An 18,778-nucleotide genomic window follows, 5' to 3' on the forward strand; every position below is an offset into this window, starting at 1 on the left:
ACCACATGGTTTGGAGACTATTAGCAGTAATGCTTTTAGCCTTGAAATGTATTGTATCTGTTATTATGTCTAAGTGAGCATTGTGTGTGTGTGTGTGTGTGTGTGTGTTGCTGAGAATTGAACCTTGTGTGTGCAAGATAAGCACTCTACCAACTGAGCTATATCCCCAGCCCTCAAGTGAGCATTTTTGTAGATACAAAAACTGAAGCTACTTTTGCTGCATCCCCTATATTTTGATATCTTGTGTTTCCATTTTCATTTACATCAAAAATTTTTTTTTTATTTTCCTTTTAATTTCTTTTTTTATATAATAGTTGTCCAGGAGCATATTTGTAAATTTTTCATGATTTCTCCAATTGTTGATCTTTAGTTGTATATTATCATGATTGGAAAAGTTATCAGATATGATTTCAAGCTTCTTATATTGGGTTAGGCTTGTTTGTGTCACAAATTGTGATCCACCCTGGAAAATGTCCTCTGTGCTCTTATGAAAAAAAAATGCATTTGGTTGATGTTGGAAGAAATGTTCTGTACAGGTCTGATAGGTCCAGTTTGAAATCCAGTGTTTTCCTAACTGATTTTCTGTCTGGATGATATGCAATTATTGAAAATGGGATATTAAAATTCCCTATTATTGAGTCAGGCTTGGGGGCACACACCAATAATCCCAGCAGCTTGGGAGGTTGAGGGAGGATTACGAGTTCAAAGCCAGCCTCAGCGACTTATCAAGACCCTAGGAAACTCAGTGAAACCTAAATAAAACACAAAATGGGGATGTGGCTCCGAGGTTAAGTGGCCCTGGATTCATTCCCCAGTTTTTAAAAAAAAAAATCCCTATTATTTTTATGTTGCAGTCTATTATCTCTGGGATACAAAGTTCAATATATGCAAATTGATAAATGGATAAATATGATTCACCACATTAGCAGAGTGAAAGACAAAAAAATGCTTATTTCAATAAATGCAGAAAAGGCATTTGACAAAATTCAACATCCTCTCAACAAATTAGGCATAGATTAATGTACTATAATATGATAAAGGCCACATATGACAAGCCCATGACTAACATCGTAACCATTGGTGAAAAGCTGAAAGTTTGTCCTCTAAATCAGGAACAAGACAAGGGTAAGACAAGGGTACCCACTCTCCCCATTCCTATTCAACATAGTACTACAGCAATTAAATAAGAGAAATAGATAAAAGATTTCCAGTCATAAAGCATGAAGTAAGAAAGTGTCAGCTTGCTGATGACATGATCTCAAGTTTAGAAAACCTCTAAGTCTTCAACCACAAAATAAAAATGTTAGAACTCATAAACAAATTCAATAAGGCTGCAGAATTCAAAAGCAACATACAGGGACTGGAGTTGTGGCTCAGCAGTAGAGCGCTCACCTAGCACATGTGAGGCCCTGGGTTCGATCCTCAGCACCACATAAAAATAAATAAAAACAAAAGTATTGTGTCCAACTACAACTAAAGAAAAATAAAATTAAAATTAGAAAAAAGCAACATACAAAAAGTAGTATTTCTTTACACTAACAATGAACTACCTGAAAAAGAACTTAAGAAATTATTCTTTCATAATAACACAAAAAAATTAAATAGGAGTAAATTTAATCAAAGTAGTGGAAGATCTATATACTGGAAACTACAAAATAGGTGATTAAATAAATTATAGACAACATAAATAAATAGCAATATATTCCATGATCATGATTAAGAATAATCAATATTCTTAGAATGCCCATGTTACCAAATATACAGTATCAGTGAAATAGCTATGAAATTTTCAATGTCACTCTTCAAAAAAAGACCCTGATGAACCAAAGGAATCTCAAGCAAAGAGAACAAAAGAAGAATGACCTCAAACTTATTACAAAAATATACAAATCAAAACAGCTCGATACTGTTATGAAAACAGAAAAGTCAATGAATGAAAGAAAAAACAAACAACAGAGATCTCATACTTGAATTCACACTTTTGATTCTGGACAATGATACCAAGAATACATAGTAGAGAAAAGATAGTCTCACCCACAAATGGTGTTGGAATAGCTGGATATGGAGATGCACAAGAATAAAATTAGATCCTTAACTCATACTAGATATGGAAATAAACTCAAAATGGATTAAAGATCTAAATGCAAGCCCTGAAACTATAAAGCTTATAGATGAAAACATAGGATAAACACCACAACATTTTTTGGTGCTTTTCTGAATATGAACCCAAAAGCACCAGCAATGAAAACAAAAACAAAATTTTATCAAACTAAAAGGTTTTACACAGCAAAAGAAACAGAGGGTGAAGGTCCAACCCAGTGCCTAAAGAAATTGTTTGCAAATAACGTATCTGAAAAGAAGCTAATACCTAAAAATATATAAAAAACACACTCAATAGAAAGGAAACAAATAATCCAATCCAAAACTGGGAAAAGAACTTAGATAGTTCTCAAAAGAAAACATACAAATGCACAACAGATATATGGAAAAATGTTCATCATTCACTAAGTTCAGGATACTTTGGATTAGCAGAGGGGAATGAAGGGAGGGGGTGGGGAGGGGAGTAGGAAGGATAGTAGACTGAATCAGACGTTACTACCCTATGTGCATATATGACTAAGGTTTGAAGACCTTGGAAGCAGTTGTAGGTTAGCTGCACTGTCTTTTTCCATTAGTTCTTTGACAGCTATAACTTAAACACAGCCTATGGCATGTCGGCACTACCTTAAATCTGATCAAAGGTGCTGGAAATGTTGCTCATGAACCTTTAGAAGACAATGAAGAAGTGGAGCAACATATTCAGAACATTAAATCAAAAAGTAAAGTTGGTAGACCTTTGCCAGCACAAGATTCAAAAGCAATTTGAAGAAAGGTTATGAACAGGTAGGAGAAGAGATAGGCACTTAGAATTCATTGAAAACAGCTGGTGAACAAAATTTTGTGGCACTCTGTGTTCCCTGAAGATCATCTGGAAAATATTTTTCATCTTGGTTGCTTTGCTGTTTGTAATTTTTCTCTTCCTGTCAAATTTATTTATTTATTTTTAATATTTTTTTATTGGTTGTTCAAAACATTACAAAGCTCATGATATATCATCTTTCATACATTTGTTCCTGTCAAATTTAAATAAAGCTCTTCATTCAATTGGAATAGATTCTGGTTTCAGATATTATATTACTGATAATAATAATAACTCAAGTAATCCACTGACTATGCTTTTGCCTTTACTCATTTTCCTTCTTGATGATATTCTTATAATGATTATTTTTATGCATTTCATTTTTACTTTAATGGCAGGAATTAGAAATACTGTCAGATGGCTCTTTTTAATTACATTATATAAAATCAGAAGAAATAAAAGTGGACCTCAAGCACTCATATTTCTTGGTATTCTACTTATTGTCCTTCATATTAGATACTTGATTTATAATCTTTCTCCCCAGTATGTTGTGTAGGAAAGCCAAAGTACTTAACAGAGAGCAATGCAACTTCTAATAACCTCTGTGCCAAAGAGAGGTGATGCAGATGCCCCTGAAGATCAGTGCACTGTTACCCAGACATTCCTTAACAAGTTCTGGGTTTTAAGTGCTGCATAGTATCCTTTCTTGGGATATTTTTTATTGCACTAATTGTAATCCAGTTGTAAAGGGAAGGAGTAGATGAAGATTCAGACCTAAGTGAAGATAAGCCCTCTTTTCTGTTTGACAGTCTTCTGTCTTAAAAGTTTTATAAAGCAGATGTTTTTATAGTTTTAAAGTTATACATTAGGATAAACCAGCTTCCATCAAAAATGAAAGCATGGCCATGAGAAGGAGCTATATTTTTTTTATGTTTCTGAAGTAACATCATTGAATCACAGATTAACACTTAAAATTGCTAAAATTATAGTGTGTAAATATGAAACCACTGGCTTTGTGAGGGAATGTTTGTGGGACAATTTTTTCTTTAAATATGTAATATAGGGGCTAGGATTGTGGCTCAGTGGTAGAGCACTCACCTAGCATGGGCGGGACCCGGGTTCAATCCTCAGCACCACATAAAAATAAAGGCATTGTGTTGTGTCCATCTACACCTAATATATATATATATATATATATATATATATATATATATATATATATATATATAGTGTTAGATTGATTTAAAAATCTTCCAGAATTAATATTTGCTTTTGTGGCATTTTAAAAAATAATAACAAATCACTTGTGTTGTTTAAAAAAATATGCATAGTGGTTAATTCCTACTATGTCCTTATTCACATCACCTAGTGGCATGTGAAGAAGACAAATGGATCTCAGAGAAAGACAGCTGAACAAGTGCTGACTTAATTGCAGCTTTGGTCCCAGATATATTTAATCTCCTTGATGTCTAGTTTGTCACTATTAACCTGGAAAATGTTTTTCCCCCTATTCCTGCTAGTAAAGATCACTATAAACAACTTATTTTTAGTAACCAGAACCCAAAACAACACTTTGCTGTCCTACCTTAGGTATTCTAGCATTCCAGTTCCTATGTTATAATCTAATCTGCAGTGAATTAGTCACTACTCCAAAGAACACTTCATTATTCACTGTATTGTTAATATGGTCCTGCGAAGCAGGATATAGTAACCACTCTAGATATCTGGTTAAGACATACACAAACACACCACAGTGTGGAAAATGATTCTCAAAAATATTCAAGGGCCTATCATCTCAGTGAAATTTCTAGAAAAGTAATGTTCTGGGGGAAGTCTAGAGGTCTAAATAAAGGACAAGTTCCTATGTTATACCATTACATCAATCACTAAGAGGCACAATTTTCTGTGCCGTTTCGTATTTGGGAAGAAAGAAGCACTTCATTTTGACATAATATTCCAGCATAGTTACCAATTAACTCCAATTTTGAATAAAGTCCAGACCAAAGAAGGATGCTCACAGCTTCTGACTGCCTTGAAAGTTGATCTGACACTTGTTCTTTGTAGCCCAGAAGATACCATAAATCATCTGTGGCATAGAGGATATGTAGGATTCTCTTAGAAGATTCCTGAAGATCAATCATGACCTCAGACTTTTTTCAGTCTTGGCAAACATATCCCTTCTTTGGCAAATACCAAATCTACTTTTAAGAAAGAACTTTTGGCTTAGTGCTGGACCCTAATTGAGACTGAACACTTAAATAAGGGCCAGCAACATATCATGCAACCTGAGCTTTCCAACATTAACTTGGTATTGTAACCCACAAAGCTATAAAGTTGGGCATGTCCAGTAGCACTCTATAGTCATATTGAACTGGTACATGCAAGATTGGGCTCAAGCAGATCCTGAAGACATGAGTTTCATAAACAATTGATCTATATGCTCAAGGCCCCTAATACATTGCCTTCTCTCACTACTATGCCTAGAACTTCATGGGGATAATCCACTGACCATCAGATAAAGAAAGAAAAGAAAATGTAGCCCTTTTATAGGTGGCACAGTCTCCTAGTTCTATCAGCATTTACTATAGAGTTATCTTATTTATTTAACTGTCCCTTACATTGCAAGACATCTAAGATCTCTGCATGTGTGAAGCCCTGGGTTTGATCCCCAGCACCATGAATGGAAAAAAGATATCTAACATATCTGAGTCTTCAGGAAAAAAAAAAAAGGCCAGTAGCTTTTGTTGTCATCCTCACCACTGAAAGCATCCACATTTAAGGAAGATTATATATCAATAGGTTATTAATATTCTTGCACTCATTGCTGTTGTCATTATCCCACCAACATCTTATTCCATAGATCAGATCTTCCATTCACATCATCTTCTTTCACAAAGCATTCTTTACACACCTCTTAATCGTGGAGGCATTGGCATTACCCTCTCCAAATTCTACACCTACTTGTTAAAATAATGAAGCACCCATAAATCACCACCAGGGGGAAGGCTACACATAGCAAAGTTTACCCATCACCTTTTCCAACTTTGCTTAAGGGTAAACTTGGAAAAAAAAAAATTAAGTGCTCTCCCATTTAAGGAATAAGTCATATCCATTCTCCAACACTCTGGAAGAAAATTTAGGAGAAGTATATACTTCCAAACTCATTATAAAAGTTCAGTATTAACCTGATATTAAAAACAAACAAAGGAAATTACAAAATTCAGCATTCATTCCTGATTTTTTTTTAAAAATCTTTCAACAAACAGTAAATAAAAAATAATTTTCAGCCTATTAGAGTAACAATGAAAAAGCTATAATTTTCAGACTTAATGATGAAACACTTAATAGTTTTCTAACCACTTCTATTCAGCCTTGTAGCATATGATCTAGCAAGTACAAAAAGCCAATAATAGTGAATAAAATAAATCTATATTAGAATTTGAAAACACACTAATTCACTGACATGATCATCTGTAAAGAAAATCCTACATGATCTATAAAAAAGACTAACAATAAAGTTTTGTAAATTTGCAGAATACAAAGTTAAACAAAAATCTACTATACTTCTATATACTTGCAACCAACAATCATAAACTGAAGCAAAAGTCAATATCATTTAAATGTACACCCAAAATATAAAGTACTTAGAGATAATTTTTTAATATGCAAGATATGTTTACCCAAAACTTTGAAACATTGCCAAAAGAAATTAAAAGGAACAAAATAGATGAATGGATACAATGTATTTATGATACATTTTTCAAAAGAAATGAATATATTCATCAGATAATAATTATATGTCTATAACATTCCAGTCAATATTCTGTCTCAAATTTCCAGAATCTAAAATATCAAAGAAAGAAATATAAAGTTGCATCATAGTTAATGAAACAGCTTTATCTTATCATTTATGAGATCTTTCTATAAATCACAAGCTGTCTGCATACTCTCTTCATTGCTGCGTTCATCTCTTTATTCCTGAATGTGTAAATGACTGGATTAAGAAAAGGAGTGAGAACTGCATCAAAAATAGCAAGAAATTTGTCTATCTGTGAATTAGAGTGTGGCCATGTGTAAACAAACAGTGTCGGACCAAAGAACAAAATGACTACAGTGATATGAGCTGAGAGAGTAGAGAGGGCCTTGGAGGAACCACCTGAGGAATGTTTCCAGACAGTGAACAGGATGAAGACATAGGAGATGAGAAGCATAAAGAAAGAGCCAACGCAGATAAACCCACTGTTGACAGTGACCATGAACTGCAATTTGTAGGTGTCTGTACAGGCCAATCTGAGAAGCAGAGGGAGGTCACAGTAAAAGCTGTCCAATGTATTAGGGCCACAAAAGGGTATATTAATAAGAAATGCCAGTTGGAACAGTGAGTGAATAACTCCAAGACCCCAGGCAGCAGCCAGAAACAAAATGCACATCCGTGGGCTCATGATGGTCAGGTAGTGCAGAGGCTTGCATATGGCCACATATCTGTCAAAGGCCATGGCCATGAGCAGCACCATCTCCACACCACCAATGACATGAATGAAGAAGATCTGAGTGATGCAGCCTCCAAAGGAGATGACTTTGCGCTTTCTGAAAAGGTCATAAATCATCTTGGGAGAAGTGACAGAGCAGGCTCCCAAGTCAATGAAGGAGAGACCTGCCAGTAAGAAGTACATGGGGGAGTGCAAATGAGGATCAGTGGTCACAGAAAATACAATGAGGATGTTGCCAGTCATGCTTGCCACATAGAGCACAGAGGAGAACACCAGGAGGAGAAGTTGGATCTCCCACGAACGAGTGAGTCCCAGAAACACAAACTCAGACACCACAGAGTGATTCCTTCCATCCATTGATCCAGCCAACTGGGCTGTGGCTAAACTTACAAGAATTGAGAAAATGAGGAGGAAATTGTGATTATAGGGATAACAATGTGCTGAAATCATTACAGAGTTCTCACTGGGAAACGAACAGTATAGCATAATCTAGTTATTCAAATGTACAAAAATAATAAAAGCAATATAATATCATCACAATGTGTAGGCTGCAGCAGGATATAAACATGTCACCAACCCTCTCATTGTAATGTTCTCTTCTCAAATTAACAAATTTGGCAAAAACAAAAGATTAATGAATGCACATGATGTTCATCAGGTATTTAAATCACTGTAGTATTGACTTTTTTTCATTTCCAACATATTCCATGCTGCATTTATGCATATTCTCATAGTTCCCTTCCTTCTCCAGTTCACACTCACAATTCTCTAACAGAATATTTGGATAAGAGGGAAATATCATGATTAACAGAGGTACCTGAGTCATGAATTGAGACTGAATTAAGGTAGGCTGTAGATGGAAAGTATAGAGAGCCCAGGATGTGAGAAATTAGCCCTCAACTATAGGACAACAGGGGAAATATGTGCACATTCACTTGCTTAAAAACATGTTTTCTCGTGTTCACTGCTATCTAGTGCCTCCTGTTTCAACATAATCTTTCATTATTATATAACCCTCAATGGCTTCACGTCCTGTAAGATTTCATAGGAAACCTGTTCTGCCCATCATGTCTTTCTCTAGACCTAATAAATGTAATTCTGGAGAATTTCACCTGAGTTTCTACTAAGAAACATGTCTAAAAAGCCTAAAGAGGATGTAGCATAGATCTTCATGAAGATGTTGAGAACTAGCTCTTGGAATAGCTATTAGTGTGAATTCCTCTTTGTCTCAGCCTCTTCTTGTTATCAACTTTTAGATCCCTTGGCATTCCTCACCTTGTGAAGTATTCAGTACCTCCACATAGTAAATAACACTTGGTATTATTCTGATTATATTGTCTAAAATTTATTCAGATACAGGTATTTTCTCTTCAAGGAAATTGGGAGCTTTATACTTTAAACTTCATGATTATAAAATGAGATGAATTTTAAATATTAATAGGTCACTTTTGAGAAGGTTCCATGAGCTTTCTTATTGACTTTAAAGCACAGGATGACACTGGACTTAGTCCTTTAATGCATATTATATTTATGTGTGAAGTAGAGGATGAGCAAATTAAAAACTTGTTTCTCTGTATCCAAATTGATACTCACCTCAATCATTTCCTAAAGTAGAAAGCACTTCCTGAAAACACCTAATAAATGTTATTTTTAGAAGTTTCTGAGGTACAAATAAAATAGGTACCCTGACATCCTATATTTTTGCAGCTACAATTTCAGACCTTCTCACACAAAGGGCCATCTGCCTAAAACCATCGTTCATCCTGGACCCCAAGACTCAGAGACATACAATGTCTTCCCTCCGATCCTTGTCACCACCACTAGCATGAGTCTCTTTCTAGTATCATCTACACATAGTCATTACACTGTCACTTCCTGAGCTTATAGTCCACAAGCTCCATGTGTATACTTTTCAAGATTAGAAACCGATAGCCTGGGGTAGGAGCAGGAACAGCCACAGGTCCTACCCATGTGAGTAGGGTGAGTCAGCATGGGACTAACAGGATGAACATGCATGCAGAGATTATGATGACTGGGAAGAAGGCAGCAAAATGTAGTCACTGTTGAAAAATAAATACAGCCTTGGTGAGGGAAAACACATGGCTCCACTGTAATGAGATGAAAATGTTCATGGGATGTATAAAGAACATTTTGTCCAAGCTGACCAACATTCACATGAAAAACCTGAGACCCAGAAAAGCAAGCTGAGCCTCCAAAATTCACACAATTTGCAGAATGGGTACCAGAAACCAGGTCCCATGATTCTTATTTCATAAAACATGATATGAGGGCTGAGGTTGTGGCTTAGTGGTAGAGTTGCCTCGCATGTGTGAGGCACTGGGTTCAATTCTCAGCACCACATATAAATAAATGAATAAAATAAGAGTCTGTCAACAACTAAATATTTTTTTAAAAAATATGATATGACAAATCATAATAATAACCAAGTAAAATGAGAAAATATTCAAATAAAGAAATAGTCAAGTAAAAAGACGAAAACACAAAGCACAGAAAAAGGTGTTTTTCCTGGTTAAAACCCTAACAAGAGACATTCATAAAATATATTATGAATACTAAATTATATAGCAACAATACCAAATAAATAGTATACAAAATGTGTACTTACTTAAAAAGTACTTAACTTGTACAATAATAAAGCATATTTAGGAAAGTAATTGTTCATTACTATCATGATTTGTGTACTCATTCTTCTATTTTTCTGGTTGTATAACTAGTCACTACAATTGCTAAAATCTTAAGGTCATGCTTCTAAGAAGTTCATCCTTTGAGTCTTTCTAAATTTTATTATCCTGATAGGTCAATTAAAATCCCAATCTCTTCTTGTAGTTTACTGACAATTTTCCTTCATAATGATTTGTTCTTTTTTAACTCCTGTAAATCAAAGAACCAAGAAAACAGTTGAAAAACATAAATAGTACATATAACAAGCACAGCCTATTGTAGCATGTAATAAATATCAAATGAATAGAAAGTTAAATGTTTGTCGAGGTTGTATGGAGGAGTGCTATAGGGACTCAAGAGCAGAAGGTAGACATTTATCAAGAGCAGGACAGCTCTGCCAGCGACAGAGACATTGATATGGATTTTCAAGGATTTATAAAAATGAATAGGAGACAGAAGAAGTATACCAGATGTGAAAAATACCTTAAATCATATAAAATGAAAAAATTTTTGAGTATTAAATATTATTATTCCTGTATATACAACAGATTATGTATCCTCAGTTATATATACTGAATAGCTCTTTACTGACAGGTTAGATTTATAACTCCACCCTGTATAAAGATTATGCCTTCAAGTCAATGGTATTTGTTATTCCTGGTTCTCTTCTCTACATCATATTTTCTAATATGTTCAGCATTCATAAGAGAAAATGTTTCATTTAAAAATTTATAGAAGCATGACTAATAGTCTCCCAGTGAAAATATATTTTATATACACATATATAGGTGTGTGTGTATATATGTATGTGTGTTATATATAATACATATATTTAATTCTTTCTGAGGATAAGATAGCATTTAATTTTAAAACTTACAGCCAAGAATTAAAATGATTTTGCTGAAGTCTATGGGATAATTTGAGACACAAAGTAAAATGGAGATAAAATACAATAGAATGAAGATTAGAAATATGAGAAAAAGGAGGAAATTAGTAAAGATATGCACAATGATAAGAAAACTAACGGAAAGACAAAGACAAAGAGAAAGAACTGATAATATTCAGGTAGCATAAAATATGGAAGTGTGCATTTTTGAGAAAATAGCTTATCAAAATAGAGCCTTAATAAAGTCAATCTCTCACCTTTAATGCATATTCAGGACTGCTCCTAACTTTGACATTGGGTTGCATTTAAAGGTGAGATTCTTCTGTTACCTGCCTTGTTGGGCTCATAGAGATTCTGTGAAACTCACTTAATAAATGCAAATATTTCCTTTTATACTACACAATTATATATAAACATAATTCACTGTAAAAAATGTATAACCGTTTTGATTTCAGAAGCCTAACATACACTAATCAGGAGAAGGATGTGAACAGAACAACCAACCACAGGCACATGAAAGTCCCCCCAGGGTTCCTTTTCCCTGTTTTCCACCACACCAGGAGAACTCTCTGTCCAGTCAGCTTATTTTCCTGAGGGTCTCAGTAGTTATTTTCAGACTTTGGTCCTTATACACCTGTGTGCTTGTCACACAGCTCTCTGCTCCCATTCAGAAATTCAGAAACAATTTCCAGATTTTCATCTCTTTCCTCTTCAGTCCTAAAAATATAAAAATTTATAGTTGATTTTCATACATTATATTAGAAAGGCTAATAATGTGGTCCTTGAGTTCAATCAGATCTGTTTTAAGTCCAGGCTCCACTTCTCAATGGCAAGATGAACACAACAAGTCATTAGACCTCTTGAGACTTCTCATTATTGAAATGGAGATAATATATCCCTGAAAAGTGTGTGTGGACTAAATGATATAAGATATATAAACATGAAATTTAGTACCTAGCACATAATACAGTAATTGGTACCATATATTGAATACTAGGTACATGAATGATGTTCAAATATAGAAAATAATCCTCATATTCTGACTTCTTAGTTATTCTAAGGTATGGAAACTAGTCCTAGCTTTGGGCAAGATTTTGATGTCTGTGCTTGCTGCTAATCACTTATGTACATTTCCCACAAGATGATTTTGTTCCTATGTGGAGACACTAATCAAAGACTGCCTCAGAGATACAAAGAAGATTTGTCCTCTAAGTTGTACCAATTCCACAATGGTAAAAAACACAATCTAAAGTCAGAAATTTCAATTTCCTCACATGAAAAGAAAATAAAAACAGCTAAGTATTTCCTGACCACTTCAACTAACATTGGCTATTTATTTTTGTCATTAGGAATGAGAAACAGGAAAAAAGTACAAGGACCAGAATACATGCCTCAAGAGATTTCTGAAGCTATGATTATGCAGATATAAATTTTTGTTGGCCTTCCAAGGCAAGGAAACCAAAATATAGATACCATCTTCTCAGGAAAACAAACTTTCTGCCTTTTTTGGTGTGACATGGAATTCTTCAGTTTCAATCTCAAGTTAAATTTCAAATGTGCAGAAAATAGGTAGTTTATGCACATAAGAAAATCAGATTGCTTCTCAAGACCAAATTCTCAGTCACAGTTATGTTTCATTTACATCCTTAATTTCTCATTAACTTATTTTGTTAATTTAAGGTGAATTTGTTTAGTATGTGTCAGATATCAAAGGAAAAACAATGTTTCACAAAGCCAATCCTTATCCAGCACACATGTGAATATACCTCAGAACTGTGTGATGCATGTATAGAAGTGGAACAGATCCTTCACCATAAGTAGAATTGAAGGAGAGAACTATAGTGATGACAGAAAGCAGTGTAGTGATATGGCACTTGATTTATACTCAAAAAAGATGGTAAAATTACTATACACAAATATATGATCTAAAGAAATCATTTCAAGAGTTGGATAAAATATTTTAAATACAGGTAAGTTCAGTGTACACTAGGTTAATGATGAAGCATACAGACTGTCTACATCATAGAAACTGAGTCTAAGAACAGAAGGAAATAAGTTGAGAAAGATGGTTGAGATTAATTTTGCCTAACATTTGGAACATCTCTAACATAGTTAAGAATTATTAAATAAATTTAGGAAGCCAATGAAAGCATGAGTGCACGGAATTGGTAATGAGACCAGTAACTAGGGAAAAATCTTCCATTTATAAGTGATGAATCAAATGAAGGAAAGAGACCATAGAGCTAGAGGACCTTAAAAGAATGCAGAATTTGAACAGATTTGAAAGATTATGCAGACATGCACTATGACCATGGGTTTAGCCATTTGACTGTAGACACAGAAAATAGAAATAATGAAAAGTAAAAACCCAAAGGAATTGGTGGCTGATTAAAGTTGGAGTGAACACGGAGGAGAGCAAAGTCAAATGACACCAACATTTGAGCATGAATAGATAGGACAATAGTAGGTTTCTCTCTAAAAATATGAAAGTTGAACAAGAAATGTGTGGAATGGGAGAAAATAGATGCATGTGTATTATAAGCAAATTGAACTTTAGTTACTGCTGAAATGTCTTGGTGGATATATGAGATAGGATATATTGAAAGAAATAGAGTTACAAGATAAAATTGTTTATAAGTTAATATAAAAGTAAAAGAATGCTTAAGAGTGAATAAGACCCCTGAAGGAAAGAATATAGAGGAAAAAAATTTCAAAAAGCAAAGATACAACAATAAAAAAGACCTATATTAATAATGTGAAATGAGGTAAAGGAGCAAAGGTAATAGAAAGAACAATTACAGAAGTAGAAGGATAAGCAGTGGTGGGCTAAAAACAAAGGCAAAAAAGAGCATATCAAGAATTAAAGAGTAGAAGAGAGAACAAAAAAGGGGGAAGAGACAGATTTTGGTACAGTCAGTAAAGAAGGATGCTAGGGTACATCCTAAGAAAATTAAGAAAATTAAGATTTACAATATATTTCCATACATTTTCTACATTGTAAATGGGTAGTTTGGACCTGGTGTATTGTGGGCAGATATAAGTGTCAAATGAATTAATTAAAGAATGAGTAGTATAAGGAACATGATAAAATTATCAAAGAATGAATATATTAAAAGTTTCCATTGGAGTATGGGGTTGGAGAATATCATGCTAAGTGGAGTAAGCAAATACCAAGCAAAAAAATGCAGAATGTTTTCTCTAATAAGTGGATGCTGATCCATAATGGGGGTGGGGAGGGAGCATAGGAGAAATGAAGAAACTTTGTTAGGGCAAAGGGGAGGGAAGGAGAGGAAGGGGTCATGGGGGTAGAAAAGATGGTGGAATGAGATGGACATCATTACCCTAGGTACATGTATGAAGACACGAATGGTATGATTCTACTTTGTATACAACCAGAGAAATTAAAATCATGCTCTATATGTGAACTATGAATTGAAATGCATTTTGCTATCATGTATAACAAATTAGAACAAATAAATAAATAAATAAATGTTTTAAAAATACTTTCCATTGCAGACTGTTGGAAAAGTTTTCAGAGAACATACATCAGCAATCAGCAATGGTTAACAGCTTGAAATAAAGAACTCCAACCATGAGTCTGATGAGGGATGAGAAGAGGAACACCAAATAAGGTGGAAAATGAAAAAGAGGTGAAATTTTTCTAGTCATTAGACAGACTAACCAGGCTGCTGAGCTGATCACTGAGTACAGGCCTCACTGAAAACCACAAGCAGCAGAAGAAAAAAATGTGGGGTAAATGCTTGGGACAACTTGGGAAGAAGTATGAGTAATCAAACTCTGCTTCTTCCCTCACGCTTTTCTCTAGCTCTATTCTCATTCTTTAAGGGCTGATTTTCACTTTTACCTGCCCATACACAGTCAGCACCCCATAGTCCCTGATTCCCACCCCACCCTTTTCTGCAGCACCTGAAGCAGTCACACAGAAGGTTGACATCACAGTGAGTTGAGGAAAACATTTCTCAATCCTAGAAGACAGAAAGCTTGGCTCACTGATTTACTAACCATAGGTTTTATTTATTCTTTTCACCTACCTGTTTTGGCAAGGGAACTAAGAAAACAGCATTCTTAAATATTCATAATGATATAGTTTTGCAATATCAAAGAAATCCAAAACAAAATCACTACAAACACACACCAACAGCTATATAAACAGTAAAAGCTGCAACTCATACCAGCCCCTGAGGGTACTGACCAAATGATGCTACAGAGATCTGGAACTGTCTGACTGAGATCACTTGGCCTGGGGAATTGTCACCTATTTAGTTGTGGTTTTCCCAGGGCAGCCAAGCAGTTATAGGCTTAATTAATGGAAGTAACAGATATTAATTTTTTATGACAAAGAGACCTTTTCTGCCATTTTCTATGACTAACTCTTTTTATTATGATGACTAAAGGTGAATTTCAGAACAATACTGAAAAACTGCCCTACTATCTTATCAGATTATAATAGGATTAATCTAGAAATCAACAGCAAGTGTAGAAATTATACAAACACATGGAGATTGAACAATACACTTTTGAAGGATCAGTGATTCATTGAATAAATCAAAGGGGAAGTTTAAAAATCCCTAGAATCAAATGAAAATGCAAATACAATATGCCAGAATCTGTGGGAAACAGTAAAAGCAATATTAAGAGGGAAGTTTAGAGATTTGATTGCCTATATTAGAGAGAGCTCAAATAAATGGCATACATCTCAAGATTTTGGGGGAAAAAAACAGAAAAAAACTAAACTCAAAATTAGTAAAAAGAAAGAAAGAATAAAGACTGGAACAAAAATAAATGGATGTGAATTAGTACAGTCACTATGGAAAATGATATGAAGGTGCCTCAAAACAGTCAAAAAAATAAAAATAGAACTATCATATGGTCCAGTAAAGCCACTCCTGGGATTATATCTAAAAGAAATGAAGTCAGCAGAAAAATGAAATACCTACATATCCATGATTATTGAAGCAATATTTATAACAGTCAACATATATAATCAGCCTATGTCCATCAACAGATTAATGGATAAAGAAAATGTGGTATATATACACAATAGATTATTATCCATACATAAAGAATAAAATTATGTCATTTTTCAGGAAAATAAGCCAGACACAGAGAAACAAATATCACATTTTATCTCACATGTGAAAAGTAAAAACAAAAAAAATATATTAAAAATACCTGAAAGTAGAAGAGTAACTATTAGGGAAGGAAAAAGCAGGAAAGGGGACTAGAAAGGAGAGGGAGGAGAGGGAGAGGTTGACATGGTCAAAACATGACATTTGTATATATGGAAATATCACAGTGATTTGTACAAGTAATATGCATTGGCAATTAAAACAAAAAACACTTGGAATCTTCAGAGTGATGTCTTTCATATACTAATGAGATGATGGAAGCTGAGGGCCCTTGATAGCTTCAGGATGAGGGTGATCACCAGAAAGACTAAGATGATTAGAAGGTTCAAACTTGCAACCACAGATATCCAACCTCTGGGAATGAAAAAGGGGTAAATTTGAGTTGATACCAATGACCTACATGATGAATCCTCCATGGAAACTCAAAGGGAAAGAAAGAGTTGGATAAAGTCCAAATTGTTGAATCTGTGGAGGTGCCTGGAGGGTGGTATACCTAGAAGAAGTTATGCATTCCCTCCCCCATACCATACAGTATGTTTTGTTTTTTTTTTTTTTTCCTGGCTGCTCATTGCTATGTTTTGTAATATCCTTTAGAATAAATGGGTAAATATATGCAAATGTTTCCCTGAATTCTATGAGCACTGTAGCAATTAATGGAACCCAAGGATTGTGGGAATCCAATTCTGGTCAGTCAGAAATATAGGTGATATTTGTGATTAGCATCTGAAGTGAAAGGGCATATTTGTAGTTGTTCATTACAGGATTGTCGCCATCTCAGGTAGACACTGTCAGAACTGAATTGAATTATAAGACTTTCTGTTGGTATTTACTGAATTGCTTGTAAAACCCATGCACATCTGGCCACAGAAGTTTCTGTGTTGAGGGTGAAAGCACAAGAAAAAACAGTTCACTTTTTTTCCTTCACATCCCAGAGGTGGTATTGCTGGATCATATGGCAGTGTTACTCAGTTTTTCATTTCAGTGACCAAAATATCTGACGAGAACAACTTAGAGGATGAAAAGTTTATTTGGATTCATCCTTTCAGAAGTTCAATCCATTGTTGGCTGGCTCCATTGCTCTGGGCTCAAGGTGAAGCAGAATAATATGGTATAAAGGGCATTGCAGACAATAGCTCATGCAGCCAGAAAGCAGACAGAGAAAAGGTGAGGCACCAGGAACAAAATATAAACCATAAGGCATGCCCTCAGTGACCTACCCTCTGGCCATGCCCTACCTGCCTATACTTACCCAGGAATTCATTCAAATTATTCATCTGCAATCCACTGATTAGGTTACAGCTCTCATAATCTAATCACTTCATCCCTGAACATTCTTGCATTGTTTCATACATGAGCTTTTGGGAAATACCTCATATCCAAACCACCACAACAGTAGTTCTTATTTTAATTTTTTGGAGGACTTTCATCAGTTTTCCATAATGGCTGTACCATGTACATTCCTACCAGCAGTGTACAAGTGTTTCCTTTTCTCCACAACCTTTCCAACACTGATCTTTTTGATAACAGCCAGTCTTAGAGGTGTGATGTAACATTTCATTTGTGGTTTAATTTGTATTTCTCTAGTTATTATCATTGTTGAACACCTTTTCATATGCCCACTGGCCATTTTTAGTCCATGTTTAAAAACATATATTTATTGGGTTCTTTCACTCACTTTTTTTGTTGTTCTTTCAGCCATATATTTATTTTTATTTACAGTTTGTGTTCAATGCAAATCAATTCCATAACATGAGAAGTTAGTATGAATCAAATTATAAATACAGGGCTGGGGTTGTGGCTCAGTGGCTGAGTGCTTGCCTCACACATGTGAGGTTCTGGGTTTGATCCTCAGCACCATATAAAAATAAAGCAAATAACAAAATAAAGATATTAGTGTGTGTGTGTGTGTGTGTGTGTATAAAGCATAAACACACAAACACAATATACAATCCAAATAGATGTACAGCACACACAATAGATGTATACACACAATAGCTTTAGATCTGTTTGATCTGATTGTTCCCATGTAGGTTTCTAAAGATGAGAAAAAATGATTTGGGTTATCAAGTCTACAGTGGGCTATATACAAAACATTTAAGGGAGTGTCTATTTTTTAAAACGTTTATGTGTACCAAGGCAGTTGTAAAAGATTTAGAGTATCAAGACCGCTTTTAAGCTTAGGATCAGGTTCTAACTACCTAAAAATATTGACTGATAACAAAAGGTGTTCCATTATTTCTTTTCTTGTTCTTGTGCCTTTAATACTTTACACTTGATTTCAGGATCATTCATTTACCCTTTTTATACTCATTTTTTGTTAAATCCAGCCTATTATTCTGATCCATAGTTTGTTTGTTTGTTTTAAGTATTTACAGAAAAACTATAATAAAAGTTTTGTGAGTTTAATATGCAAGCTAGCTTCCAGTCTTCTCTTCCCAAATGCTGATTTATAAATCTGGCTTCTTCATATCTTTTTCTCACTTTTATATAGGATTACTTGGAGTTTTTGCTATTGAATTGTACAAGTTCCTTGTATGTTTTAGATATTAACCCCTTATCAGATATATGTTTAAAAGTTAGAAATATCAACATTCTTCATCAAATAAACTCCTTATGTTTTCAAAAGTCAAAACAGAAGTTCAGAGGTGCAAGCATATGTTAATATAAAAGA

At 34.4% G+C, this 18,778-nt stretch overlaps 1 protein-coding gene and 1 pseudogene across 1 annotated transcript; one reads left to right on the top strand and one right to left on the bottom strand.

Annotated features, from left to right (window-relative positions):
* Window positions 1-1,220: 1,220 nt before the first annotated feature.
* LOC114084766 (lysosomal cobalamin transport escort protein LMBD1-like) lies at window positions 1,221-3,596 on the top strand (annotated as a pseudogene).
* Window positions 3,597-6,807: 3,211 nt separating this feature from the next.
* On the bottom strand, window positions 6,808-7,752 carry LOC114105341 (olfactory receptor 4F3/4F16/4F29). The gene has a single exon (XM_027951774.2). It carries the CDS (start codon window positions 7,744-7,746, stop codon window positions 6,808-6,810), a length of 939 nt encoding a protein of 312 aa, XP_027807575.2. The 5' UTR covers window positions 7,747-7,752.
* Between the last annotated feature and the right edge of the window lie 11,026 nt (window positions 7,753-18,778).

Source organism: Marmota flaviventris, chromosome 2 (genome assembly GCF_047511675.1).
Source record: "Marmota flaviventris isolate mMarFla1 chromosome 2, mMarFla1.hap1, whole genome shotgun sequence".
In the NCBI taxonomy this organism is placed as follows: domain Eukaryota; kingdom Metazoa; phylum Chordata; class Mammalia; order Rodentia; family Sciuridae; genus Marmota; species Marmota flaviventris.